Raw genomic sequence first — 14,855 nt, forward strand, 5'->3', positions numbered from 1 at the left:
GTGTCGTCTGCATATATTGCTCGCAGCCTCTCGCCAGGTGGTTGGCAGTTTATTTATGCGATCGTTGTCTTCTGAATGGGCTCTAAACCTCGTACGTCATGGTACTGGCACGACTCGACAACTTGATGGTGTTCTAAAAGAACGAGATCGGTAGTTACACAGTAAGCGTGTATTAATACAGCTGTAGTGGTTTTCATTAATGGTTAATATTAATGTTAGTCAGCTGTGGAGCTCACAATTAGCAAGCATACATGAGCGGTCACACGACATCAAATATAACGAAAGTGACCAACATTAATTACAATCATATTTATATTCCTGCAGAATATTGATTCCCTGATTACAATTAAAAGCATTTCGGCAGTAAATTTTTTTCAGTGTCTGAAAAAAAAAGCTTTTTATGCGGAGTTTCTTCAAAATTGCAACAACCGTTAAGACCCGCACATAATTTGAACAGTTCTTTCTCTTAAAGGAGGCGCCTTGCTAGAGAAAATCTCCTCCTTCACTTCGTTTGGCGCTCTGACATGATGGTAAATCTCTGAGGCTCGAAGGTGTAATCTGGTTTCTGTTCCCAGCAGTTACAGCTGCCTTTCTCAGCAGTTGACTGGAGACTCTAAATTGGTTTGGGCACCGTGGGTGTGGTGGTGGTGGGGGGGGGGGGGGGGGGGAGAGGTCGAACTGTTACCGAACACCCATCACTCGTAGGTCATAAACCTCCGAAATGCGGCCGCCTCCAACCCATTCTCCTCTTTCAGATATCAGCGGTTCCATCTTCGTAAGACGCCAACGGGAATCTCATTCGGTTCCAGACGCTTGCCGCGTAGATTCTCCGTTTGTTGTTCATAGCCTTGGACAGAGACGCGCAATGCACTTGAATAGGACACCGTCGTTTTAACGTGGCGCGAACAACTGATTTGAGCAGGAACGTTACAGTAGCTTACTGGATGTAGCACGCCGCCTTCGACATCGCCATGATGTAAGAAGACATCGCTATTGTCCCTTCGACGTAGCTCCCAGAGTGGACTGATCGCTCTGATTTATAAACGCGGCTTTCAACAACAGTGTCAGCAGTGTAGAGACGAGATTTAGCTCCAAGAGTAATGGAACGTTATCCGGCTCTCTGTGACTACTACTAGTTTCGTAATTTCTTAACAGTGGTTATTTCTCTTTAAGTGTTTTGCATGTGTTTGTCTGCAGTGAATTATTGAGAGCTTCCGTATTTTAATGGAGCTGTTCTCGCAGTACGGAAGTTTTACGTTTCAGTTCGTGAAAATTGTAATTATTAGACGTTTCCTTACGTACTGTAGCCCTGCTCACGTCCACAGTTTATAAATTAATCAATTTAGAAGCCCCTGTAAGTAACGACGTGTTTCATTGTCTTACGTACCCAACATAGAGATCGGAAATCATAGTTGCTTTACCCAAGTACTGAGCACAAGATGAAAGCATTCGAAACTCTCACTTTAACTAAGTGACTGAGTCAGGCCAAGCGGTTACATCCCGCAGACCAATTCAGTGCTCTTTCGGGTTCGAACCAAGCCATATTACATCCTGGCAGCTGCGTCTAGAGCTCGTTTCGCGTCCCACCAAAACATTACTACCTGCTGCCAAGTCTCAGGTTCACCCGAGCTGAAGGCCTATTTTCTTTGACCTAGCAGTAACGGATGAACTATAGCACCCTCTGCTGAATACCTCCACCCGGAGTTTCCACCCTGTCGCATGTAGTGGCGGTGACAGACAGTTGTTTCCCCGCGGAAGTTTAAGTATAGCAGTGACAGGCACAATAGCCGCTTCAATACGAGAGAGAAAGTTGTTACAGTTTTTCAAGCTCAACAAAATATTGGAGATATTTGTGCAGGTTACTTCTAATTCATAAAAAGAAACTATTCACAATAAACGCAACACAGGAATGTTCCAAATTCTATCGTGAATGTTGTTAAGGTGAGTCTTATTTTAAATTTTCCTCTGACACATTTTGACGTCACTGTACTGCAACGTATAAATTTACGTGTAGCGTTTGGTCGGTGCCACCAGCGTTGACCTCGACTCAAAATTAACGCCTTGATAGTTACCTAACTGAAACAGCCTACCTGCTATACGACTGTGACAGGCTATAAAGGAAAAGCATAATATTGTGTATTTCTTTTATATTTATGAAATTTTTCTGATAAGAAGTGATGCAACATTCGGTTAACTATGATAAGAATAAAAATTCACTCTAATTTATTTGCTAAGATGCAACAGCATGGGTTCAGTTCAGAACCGCAGTTCTGTAGAGCTCTTCACTTAGCCAGTAGTCCTGAATCTATTAAATAGATGCCTAAAAATCTAAATTTAGTTATGTAAATGTACCCCAGGCTATTTTTACTAATTCCTTTACCCGTATACTAATATTCAGTCTGTTTCAGCAATTTGATAACTGCTTATCACAGAGAAGAAAGTAATTTTTATCACCAGATTAAAGCTGACACAGTCAAAGAGGCATCAATATCATGTTCGTGTTCAGGTAAAGTTGTGCTGGAGTAAATGTTAAACCTCTCCGCAAGATTTCATCGAGTAAGAGCATGTGAAAATGTTGATGGTGGTCTGTCCGTTCCACGTGGACGTTAAATTCAATGGTCCCTTTGGTGTTGTTCTAGAAGCGTCGACTATGTTCTGGAACCAAGTTTCACCCTTATCTTTCTCAATTATCGTCATAACAAACACAAACACTTCAGTGCAATTTGCATATTTTATTCTGCAACATAAAGATACCAACAGAACCGTTACATAAAGAGGTATCGAGTAAATTAGCTGAAACTACCTGTCAGTTTTTCCAGTGAACAATAGGGACTTAAATTTTTTCTTGCACCTTAGCATCAAGTCTACCTGTTTTGTTTCGTGATTCTCCAAGCACAGGGCTTCCCAACATTTTCAGCTGGTGGACCCCTTCTTCAGTCGAAAATCCATGGTGGACCCCTATTCAGTCAAGAGCACAGTAACTTTAAATTTCAGAGCGAAACTCATGGGTACTGAAAGCTTCCTTATGCAAGTTCCATGTTCCCAATAACTCCCCTCCCCCCCCCCCCCCCCCCCCCCCGAAGTATCAATAGTCTTTGGTTTAGAAATGAATGAAAACAACTTGAAGGTGGTGCACTGACAAAGCAAGTTTAACACTTAAAGATGCCTGGGGCCGCATACGTGCCAGCGAGCGCTGTTACTGGTCGACAAAGGTCGCTATGCGCATGCGTAAAAGATTTCAGCGCATCTACCGCCGTGACCCGGAGCATTGTTGCGAAACAGTCGATCAGAGAAGCCGCATTCTCTGGCACTAAACTGTGTATGCGTTCTCACTTAGGAACCGCAAAGCCTGCTTGGGAATACGACCTGAAATAAAAGTACACATGTTTTTTCACACGAAAAAAGTGATGAATTTGATTTTCACATTTTTATTCAATAATTTTACTCATCATTTTGCACGATTTGGTGAAGGGTGGCCGCGGACCCCCTAGAAAGAGCCGGCGGGCCCCTAAGGGGTCCGCGGACCACCGGTTGGGAAGCCCTGTCCTAACACATTAGGTAGACCTCTTTGAAGCTATCCTCGTTGGTAATTACTCCACAAACGTTACTATCTACATCTGTTCTTACATTTGGCAAGGCAAATCTTTTTTCTCTGCTAATCTGTTTCTACCATAAACCCTACAATAATTTCATTCCTATAACTGGGAAGAAAAATCGCAAGACGTACCGTTTTCGTTCTATCGTCACCCACGAGTCAATAAGATTCTCTCAGTTCTTTGAGATGTAATGTTTGAACTAATAGTTACAAGACAGACACATAGGTGTTAGATGAAGGTGTTTAATGATGGTTAGTGAAAATACAGGGTGGTTCAAAAGTCCGTTAACATTTCAAAATGCAGTAATTTACGGAATTATGTAGGTGGAGAGGTATAGACTGATACACATGCCTTAAATGACGTGGTGCTAAACCCAAAAAACCGCAAAATCTGGTCAACAGATGGTGATGAACAGCAACACATCAGTGGCACCACAAGATAATTGTGTATAAAATGAGCTATAGTGAGAGGGAGAGTCAGATCATCCCTATCCCCACTGGAAGCTACGACTTTCATGCAGCATGGCGCTCCACTCGATACTGAGTGAAAGATCTCTTGCGCACATCGTTTAGCGCTGAACGCGTGCTGAGCTGCCAAGTATGTCTTTCTTGGCCCCCAGGTCCCCAAGCCTCCATCCGTTTGGTTTTAGGGTTACATGAAGGCGCAAGTCTACCGCGATTGTCCGACCTCATTAGGGATGCTAAAAGAGAGCATCTGGCGGCAGTTTCTCACAATACTTACAGATGTTCTGTACGTTACTGTTCACAACATTGTCCCTCGACTAGGGGAGACCGGGACGGAACGGCCCGTCGAACATTTGGAGGAAATTTTGGAGGTCTGGGAATGGACTCCCTTTTTTTCCTCCTTACTCTCTTCGATGACACATCTTACAAGTAAGCTGGGCTGCATCGTCCTCAGTATCTACGTAAGCACGCGCGTTATAAGCCCACTGCTTGTACTGCTTCCTGAAACTCGAAGCAGGGAGGGCCGAGCCAAAGATCCAAGGACCCAGTTTCTCCAGCCAGTTTCGTTCCGTTATGGAATGGGTGCTGGCATCCGTTTCTTTCTGCTCGTTGATACGCTGATCTGCGCATTTCTGTCATAGTCATACCAAAACATCTCTTTCCAGATTCTTCATATATATGACATGTCATAACTCTTCCTCCTTATTGAAAACACAATGATATTTCCGTAGGTTTTATCAGTTGTTGGAAGGCGATTGCCATTTCTCATCTTTACGTATAGTTTTAAAGCAAGCAAAGGCACGACAAGTTGTTTCGATGTTTTTCGTGCCTCATCGCTTTATTAATTTTCGATTCGACGTCTCGGTCCATGCTTTTCATGAACCACTTTTGTCTCTCCGTTTTCCGTACATAATTATCTACAATCTGCAAGTGAGAAAAGCATACAATGCGGTAGAATTCGTCAACGACCGGGAAGGAACGGACCATTCCGCCCTAAACGCTTATCTGTTGATTCAAATGGCTCTGAGCACTATAGGACTTAACATCTGAGGTCATCAGTCCTCTAGAACTTAGAACTACTTCAACCTAACTGACCTAAGGACATCACACACATCCATGTCCGAGGCAGGATTCGAACCTGCGACTGTAGCGGTCGCGCGGTTCCAGACTGAAGCACCTAGAACCGCTCGGCCACACGGGACGGCGCTTATCTGTTGAGAAAATATTCAGTGACCCCCGTAAACAATTTTTTTCAACTGCGTTGTATAAAAAGATAGCTACTAAGTACATGGTAATGTAGGTGGACTAAACGTTGATCGTGAAGAAAAAAACTGACAGATTTACCTTAGCTGGAAATGGTCCGGAAAGTTATGAAATAGCCGACAATTCGCTCACTTTTATAGGTAGGACACGCAACTCGCGCGACCACGCCCGCAACCTTACTAAACCATAACAGACATTGGCTTTTTAAACACTTGTCAGTCTGAAGACACCTTTGCGCCTCTAGACGAAATTAGACTACCGACATCGTTCTGTCCCGGTAATCCATTCCGCCTCCGTCTCCCCTATAGGCGTTGTTGATGAGCGACTGTCGACATACTGAGCATCTGTAACAAAGGTCATCGTCTTCGCTAAAAATCAATTCTTATTAATTATGAAGCGCTATCTGTTAGTCATTTGTGCACCTTTTCTTTGTTTCAGTTAACCCAATGTCATGTCAAAAATGTATTCAAATGTTTACCTCTCCACCTATTTTATTTCGTGAACTATTGAATTTTTCAATGTTTACTGCACTCTGTGTCACTCTGTACATACCGGCAGAGGAATGCAGAACTGTATGTTATATAGGAATGCTCAGAGCTGCCTTCACCTCAGGTGGCATGCAGCTGACGAGAGCCATGTTATCTGTTTCGTGTCGTTCCCTCGATAACACGCCCCCGACGAGGTAAATTACTCGAACCCAATGTTGCACGCGCATAAACATCGCATGCATGCAAACGGATAGGCAGCAAACCACAATTATTTGTTGGGAGTACGTCACTTATTGCCTTAGGAGAAAAACAATGAGCCTTTTGACCTTACGATAGTCCGTACAACTTGACAGCTAGAAAAATGTTAACACTACTTACGACCAAGTGACGTAACGTGGAATTTTCCAGTGCACTAAAGCCCCACGCAAGGTCTTTGTCTGACTATATAAGTTTTTGCTCGCAAAAGAACTGCTTGTTTGTACACCATGGAGTTGAAACTACTGACTGTGTTGGCACTCTTCGCCGTATGTGGTAAGTCTGCTCTCCACAAAATGCTATCGAGAAGCCAAAAATGCATGTGTCCTACTTCACACTTTAGTTACTGTTATTAGTATTCAGTAGTTTCATTCGTTGATAATTATTTTGTTACATGTCGGAATGTTACTCACGTAACTTTCTCGGGTGACAAATGATATTATCGTATGCAAGCGTCGTAGTCAGTATGGTACTTTACACAGTAACCACATCTTGTGGATCACAAAATGGATGAGCCGGCCGAAGTGGCCGTGCGGTTAAAGGCGCTGCAGTCTGGAACCGCAAGACCGCTACGGTCGCAGGTTCGAATCCTGCCTCGGGCATGGATGTTTGTGATGTCCTTAGGTTAGTTAGGTTTAACTAGTTCTAAGTTCTAGGGGACTAATGACCTCAGAAGTTGAGTCCCATAGTGCTCAGAGCCATTTTGAACAAAATGGATGAAATCGGAAACACGACTGAAAATAAGTTCTGATCGCGATAAACGGGTTGTTAACTTTACATAGCTGGGATGTGTTACTCCGTCAACACGGTTATAAATTTTTTGCGCGAGACTTGCGGGTATTTCTCCATGGTGCAGTAGCTCCCAGTGCTCAGTGAGACACCATATCCTGCGTTCAAATGGTTCAAATGGCTCTGAGCACTATGGGACTTTACATCTATTGTCATCAGTCCCCTAGAACTTAGAACTACTTAAACCTAACTAACCTAAGGACATCACACAACACCCAGTCATCACGAGGCAGGGAAAATCCCTGACCCCGCCGGGAATCGAACACGGGAACCCGGGCGTGGGAAGCGAGAACGCTACAGCACGACCACGAGCTGGGGACTATCCTGCGTATTCTGCAATCTACCAACTTACGTTACTGGAATATTGTTCATGAATTCAACTCATGACTCTCGTCCTCTGTATTAACATTGCTAAAAACCAGAAATTTTGAACTGTCACACAAAAGAACTGTGAGAAATGATGCGATATAATTTTTGTAGCACAAAATGTGTCAGATTTAGAAAAAGACTTTAAGAACATTGTTACTGCAGTTTACAAATTTAGATCAGAGTGCATTTCGACCATATATCACGCATTTTGAAAGAAAGCGACAGTTTGTCAATGGAGTGAGTGATTGATTATTTTGTAAAATAAAAAAATAAATGAACAAAACACATTTAACAATATATTACGCATTACTCAGAATAAACGTTTTTCTGCTAAGTAGATTCCTTATCTGAAGCATGATTTGTCATAGAAAAGCGTGATACAAAGTGAACACAAATAAAGAAGATAGTCTGAGGTACTGATCTTTTATAGCGGAGAGTGTTGTATCGTGGGACATGCCTCAGACTTTCGGTTTTAACTAGCTTATTCCATGTTTAAATGATGAAACTAACCTTCTTTTTGCTGCAGTATTTTTCAGAAGTTACAAAAATTAGTTCGGAAAATTAAGATTTTTGCAAATCTAAAATTATGTTCCATGGTAAAAAATGGTCATGTACCTAGAAGCAAATATTCTGCTCACAAGTTAGAGGAGTCGGTGGAGCAGTTTATTACTCTGAGATTTATTTCACCTGACAACCATTATGACTAAACCGAATGCTGGAATGTGATATAACGTGAGTTGTGTTAATGTATCGGTGCCAGTAGTTAGTCACTTGAGAGCCCTGGTGCCGCATAGATTGTATTAAATCGGGCGCACAGCGGCCCAACGTCCACCTAACTTTTGTTACGTGCCGTAAGCACCACAGACCACGTCCTTTATATTTCACGAAAATGTTTGGCTCTCAGACATAGTTCTGCACTCCTGCTCTCGATGCTGCTCAATGTAAGCAATTTTGGGAAGCAACAAACCGACCATGTATTATTGTAATGAAAAAGGGTGTTGCAACGAATAAGAACACGGACCTTCCGTGATAAACAAAATATAATTAAGATGAGCTGTGTCCTCCAATAAAGCACATGTTACAACTGCAAGAGTTTGCTATTACAGTAATGTTTGACCCCTGTAGTTAATCCGAGAGCACACAGATAACAGAGTATCAGGCTAACGTCTTCCCTTACGTGCTTTATGATGACACATCTCTCATTTATGTTCAGAAATTACCTTCACACTGAATCACATTGAATCCTTCAGAACAATGCAATATACGTTAGCCTTCTCTACAACAATCTGTCTTCTCTTTACGTACATAGAATTTAGGTACCAGTTTTACGCAGAGCTAAACAATTACTTTTGCTCTGCCACGCGGGACTTCTAATGATGCAGCTACAGCAAACACTCGCTCGCCTGAACAGTACCATATTACGCAGTTAATTTAGATACGTTTAACTGCATTCAACTCTACGGCCATCTTGTGTACAGTAAAACCTTGAGACCATGGGGACCAAATTAGAGAGATTAGAGCCCACACGAGGCATACCGACAATCTTTCTTTCCACGAACAATACGAGACTGGAATAGAAGGGAGAACCGATAGATGTACTCAAAGTAACCTCCGCCACACACTGTCAGGTGGCTTGCGGAGTATGGATGTAAATGTTGATGTAGGTATCAGAAATTTACACCAGCCCTGAGCCAGGCAAGATATCGCTTACCCATGACGATGAGGCTACATCTTGATCGTTATACGCGGTTCTACCGTTGTTCTAAAGTTTATCAGAGTCTCAATGAGTCTCGTATCCCACAGTCAAAATCACTCCTTCGCTTACGCTTTTACTGGCGTATTAAATTGCGGAATAACCTGTCGCTACTCAACTGCTGTTCCAGACACTCGGAGCTGTGCCTGAGATGCCATTTGCACTGTAAAAGTACTTACTGATCTAACAAAGTTAGCATTTCATCGGAGCGGTCTGATGTGGGGGTGTCCATCATGAAAGACCCAAAGCGATTCTCCAGAGCGAAAGTATCAACACCGAAACTAGCGCCCACCTCCTCTTTATTCGTACTTCTGCGCTACTAAGTAATCATGCCGTTACTCATTTTATAAATTAATGTAAGAAAATAGCATGTACAAGAGGAGATCATTTTCTTAAGCCCTTTCCTAAATCATGTGCTTTAGATTACATCTGAAATATATTTTTCTTAAGCTGAAGGGTTAAGAACAAGTGGGACTATCTTCTCTCGACTCTGATGTCTCACAATATCGCCATCGAAGTTCTACGGGGTAGTGGCTCCCCCCAGCATTCACAATCTAACGCGTTTTCTGATGCAGGAACGGTATTATCACGCTGAAATTGGTCTATAAGGTACTATAAAACTATCATTTTTCCGCGCAACTGGCACTCCAATCTACACACTCGAGATGACTCAGAGCCTTCTATACAGATCGTTCGATGTATGCCTGCCCACTGCCTTCTGCATACTCTCATTTACATTTACTTTGATTAATAACGAAAACATATTAATTAAAATCGCCTTTTGGGTGGCGTGAATTACTTTGGTTTAAATTTGGGTGAAGCCCTTACATTATTATTATTATTAATAAAATTACTATCGAAGCCTTTAAATAAAATTGCAAAATATAGTGGGCATATTTATTCAGCATTACGTAACGTAGTTGCTACGTTACATACTGAAATTTAAAAGCGTTGAAAACGAGAAAACCTTGCCCAATCTGTATTTAGTCGTCTATCTGTGACATTATTTCGCTACACAGCAATAATCAGCAAGTGAAATCAAATTAGGCATAAGTATTGTGAAAAACTAGTTTCAAATTAATTTTATTTTCAAACTGAAACTATATATTCCAGTTTTCAACAAAGCTAAAACTGTTACAACGTTAACGAAACTCAATTAATTTTCAGATACCCCATGTTCCATGGTAAAAGACCTTCGAAGTATCGTCGAAGTATGGTCCACACATATAACTAATTTTAAGGACGTATAGAAATCCACTTGCCGTAAAATTCTGTAACTGAAGAATCAGTGCACAAGCGACAGGGCTCATACCTCAGATTCTATTGATTATAGAAAGATAGGGTCAAGTGTTTTAGATAGCCCTTAATCTAGGGACCCTATTTATACCCAAAGAAGGATCATCTTACTGTAAATATCCTACAGTACAGGGCCAAAGTTCTAACAATACACACTTCCTCTAGCTTGCTATATGGGACCTAATCGTTTGGTTCTTTTTGCATCAGATGTGGTCAACGGAACGCATTATGCAACTGATGGAGGCACTATTTAGTTCATTGGCGGCTCCTGAGAAAACCCGAAAAATACGGTTTTTGATTATCAGAAACGAGCTCCGGATTCAAATGGTTCAAATGGCTCTGAGCACTATGGGACTTAACATCTGAGGTCATCAGTCCCCTAGAACTTAGAACTACTTAAACCTAACTAACCTAAGGACATCACACACATCCATGCCCGAGGCAGGATTCGAACCTGCGACCGTAGCGGTCCCGCAGTTCCAGACAGAAGCGCCTTTAACCGCTAGGCCACACCGGCCGGCCGGATTCAGAGACGGCTATGTACAGCAAGTGGATTAAATGTGTGGGATATTTTTCTAACATCCAGATCCTGGAGACCCCTGAAAATATTCTTGATATCTTTAAACTTTTTCGAGATGCAGCAGTTCAAAGTAATTCAATTTGTACACGTAAATTATGCAGGTAAAATCCAGTGTGAGACCAAATCTATATAATAAATATCCGCAGAAAATTACTCAATTTTTAACGGTTTATTCTCTAAGTATTTGTCTATAACTACCATGTTTCCGTTTTCAAAAATCCTTATGTGTTTTCGAGAAACACCTCCAAAACATGGTTTTCGAGTACTGAAACCTAGCCATGGATTTCTAGAGGGCTATGAACAGAAAATGGCTCTAATTTTTACGGTATATTCCTAAGATCCCTCTCTCGAAAGAACTTGAAAATAACTTTGGTATCTTTACCTGTTTCAGAAATATAGAGATTCAAAATTTCCGTACCGGTACACATAAAATCCAGCGGCTGTAAAATGCCTCCATTAGCATCAGAAGCATTCTGGGAACACATGTTTTTTTCGTGCAAATAAATTCCGGTGTGATGTGTAAAATTACGTAACTGTGCACTATTGCAATTTCACGTAAGTAAATTTTTCTGAGTCATAATTTTCTTTTCAGATGAGTGGCATGCCCTGCCGTAGCAGGAGAAATAAGGGAACCAACGAAAAATACTCATATCGGAGCACAAAAATGAGAACATGCTCCTGTTTATTAAAAGACTGGGACTGAAAAGTGGGGTACTGGCTACCTCATTCCACCTTCCTCAGTACCTTTACAAAGTTTTCCTACAATTTTGACATGCGAATATATTCATGCTTTTTTTTGCTAAGAGACGAGGAAACAGTGGCAGTGCCAAAAAGAAGAAAAGTAATAAATACTGGAAAATAGTAGTGGTTGTGGTACAGAGAAAGCGAAGGAGACAGGGGAAGTGTCGTAGAAGGAGACGGACATAGTCGCAATGGAACATAATTGGCAGTGACAGAAGATTGCTAGGAATGGAATGAAGGAGGCAGTACTATTGGGAGAGGAATAAAGAGAAGGACAAAGTGGAAGCAAGTGAGAGTCAGTTATAATGAGAGCCCGAGTCTATAACAACCACAACGAAGAAGAGAGAGAGAGCTACAGTGAGAAGAGAAGCGTAAGTGGAAAGGAATTAATGAGCTAGCAGCAATAAGAGGGAGCAAGAGGGAGACAGTTAACAGTGAGAGGAGACCATAGCAGTATTAGGATAGAACGAAATGGACTGTGGCTGTGAGGCAGGAGACAATGGCAGTTAGAGAGACACAAAGAGATAATGATAATGAGTTGGGCTGAATAAGTAAATGAGAATGAGCAAGTACGAGTGAAAGGGTATGAGCTACTTACAGCACTAGACTAGTGGCTGTGAGCCGGATACAGTTCTGGGAGCTTGTGTGGGTGTCAGTTGCACGATAAGAAGAGCGCAAAATGTGTTGGCATGCCCAAGAGTTTTGGGAAAGTCTTAAAGGTGTTGACGAGGGTATAATGAGGCAGCTGGTACCCCTTTCCCTGTCAGTCTTATATTAAACAGGAGCATATTCGCCTTGTTCGTGTTCTTATTGGAGAATTTTTCCGCTGGTTAACAATATGTTCCTAATACCTGCAGTATATTATACTGCACTTCAATATGTAGAACTCGAAATAAATTATAATGCTGCATAAAACAGAATCTCATGTATAACAACAACATAAACTGTAGAAAATGGTGGAAACTGTCTGCGACGGGCACCAGTGGGCATTCCTACATGTCATTCTGAAATCAGTAGCTAGAGTGAAGTATCGACCAAAAAACTTCGTGTATGCCCTCCATGTACAACCCTCTTCCCTAAAGAGAAATTGGTTTGCAACGAAACGAATTTCAGAATCAGTTCCAAGAATAGTTTTGTGTCTCTGGATTCACGGTTTTTTCGCTTGGTTTTCTACTTCATCTTTTTAGTTGCTTCGTTGTATGTTTCGGAATTTATGGTCCCTGTTTGTGCAAATCGGTGCTATGATCATTTCTTATCAGTTTCATCGGTATTTGTTCTGTTTAGCCTTAGTTCACTATACAGTGTGAGATAAGTACGCAATGTACCCGATTACAATAAACACAAGAATAGAGAAAAAGTTTCTCTGAACAGGGGCATAGCTATTTAGAAGTCTTTAAAGTTACCCAGAACATAAACAGAGCGATTTAGAAAACATCTAATAATTTGGAGTCTAAGGTGCCTGAATTAATTTCTGATATTTATTTTATCGACGAATGTAACCTACATCGTTCTCCCTGCTTTGCACATAGTTAAGTGCTCAAACTGACTGGTTGTCATAGGTTCAGCATTCTTTACTATAATGGCAAACTTATTGCAGTTTTTATCGTGCCTTGTGTGCAATGTAGCTATCGTGATAATTTTAACCGTACTTCAGATTTCTTAGTAATGTTAACAAACTGAGGGACCACACTGGAAAACCTGAGAGAAATAGTCAAAACTGAAAGCAGATGTGTACCTATTATTATATTTTCTTCAACGTGGAAAACAGACTGTTGAATCTCTTGACTGCGCTACGCAGCGAACGGAAAAATGAACGACATTTACGCAGTGTTAAATGTGTCAGATACAGTTTGGGTATGGAATTACCTCTTCATTACAATTAAGTTTCTACTTTGGAAATACTAACTGATATATTTCGTAACACATAAGAACACCTTTTTGTCGGGATGATTGATAGAACACGAATATGTACATTAGTAAGTAATGTTTCAAATATGTGAATGGAATAGAAAGGTTGTTTACATTTTCGAAGTTAGTAAAATTTTGCAGTATCATCATTATCTTCTCCAGTGTGCTGCCTTAGGGCAGGTATTCACATGTAGCTCTACAAGCAAGCTTGTCATTTTTTACCTCCTTAGTTTTCTCGTATTTGTTTTCTATCCTTACACTATCAACTGGTATTTTCTGCGTCCCCTTCTTCTTCCATCCACACCATCCATCGATAAACTACATTTTTTCATTCAGTGTCCAAGAAAATCGTATTTTCTTTTACTGGTAAGCATTAAAACTCCTCCCCCTTCACCCACTCTTCTCAGCAACTCCTCATTTTTCACTTTCTCTAACCATTTTATCGCTTCAGTCCTCCTCCAAATCCACATCTCAACTGCTCCTGTTCTTGCACCTTCCTCTTTCCTCAGAGTACATCTCAGCTCTGTATAATGCCACCCCCCATACAAAGCTCTTTGTCAGTCTCTTCCTCTGCCCATGCACTCACATCAAAGCCTCGTCTTGTTATTAAATGCCTCCTTGGCAATTGCTACACCCGTTTTGACCTCCTTATTGCTTGTCATGTCTTCTGTAATTATGTTCCCCAGATATATGGAAGCACTAACCTTTTTTACAGTTATCTTCAATGACGTTAAAAGTTATTATTGTTGTTAAATGTTAAGTCCTTTCTGTGACCACCATAAAGTATTAATATGTTAGTAACCAACATGGGTTTTCTTGTTTCAGGTATCGTACAGGCCAGGCAGGTCGCTCCGGTAAGTTATCCTGTTTTAGCTTTGACAAGTTTCCTAATTTTGAACCTCGAACGCACTTATATCATGTTCCATTTTAGAGACTTTCGCTTAATAACTCTATAGTGAATGGGCTTTTCTAATCCCACCTGTGTTTCCAAGAAATTATATCAACTGCTAAATATCATTTTCCCTTACAAATGAATTCCTTCTTTGCAAGTAGATACCAAGATGAGATCAGTCGTCAATAGGTAAATACATGAAGTTGCTATCTGTACAGATATCATTGATGATATTGCAGCTCTCTAACAATGAAGTTATATAAAATCTAGACCTTTCGCTGCTTATAGGCATTGATAAATATCAAAGGGGACAGTTGAAAAATGTGTGCCTCAACTGGGACTCGAACCTTGGACCTCTTGCTTGCGTGGCAGACGCTCTATCCGAATGAGCCACCGAGGACACAGACAATATTGAAACTGCTTATCTCTGCCACGCTCTGTCCACACACTACATTTCTGGT

General features: G+C 41.2%; 1 protein-coding gene across 3 annotated transcripts in view; it reads left to right on the forward strand.

Moving 5' to 3' along the window:
- Window positions 1-6,250: 6,250 nt before the first annotated feature.
- Window positions 6,251-14,855, forward strand: part of LOC124544864 (putative lysozyme-like protein) — a 180,775-nt gene continuing 172,170 nt past the window's right edge. The window contains exons 1-2 of one of the 3 annotated variants that reach the window (XM_047123575.1): window positions 6,251-6,342; window positions 14,328-14,356. In XM_047123575.1, the coding sequence (XP_046979531.1) occupies window positions 6,297-6,342; window positions 14,328-14,356 (75 nt within the window). In that variant the 5' untranslated portion in view covers window positions 6,251-6,296. Of the gene's footprint in view, window positions 6,343-14,327; window positions 14,358-14,855 lie in introns of all 3 variants that reach the window. The other 2 variants (XM_047123577.1, XM_047123576.1) reach the window with 2 other exon arrangements.

The sequence above is a fragment of the Schistocerca americana genome, chromosome 8, assembly GCF_021461395.2.
Source record: "Schistocerca americana isolate TAMUIC-IGC-003095 chromosome 8, iqSchAmer2.1, whole genome shotgun sequence".
Lineage (NCBI taxonomy): Eukaryota > Metazoa > Arthropoda > Insecta > Orthoptera > Acrididae > Schistocerca > Schistocerca americana.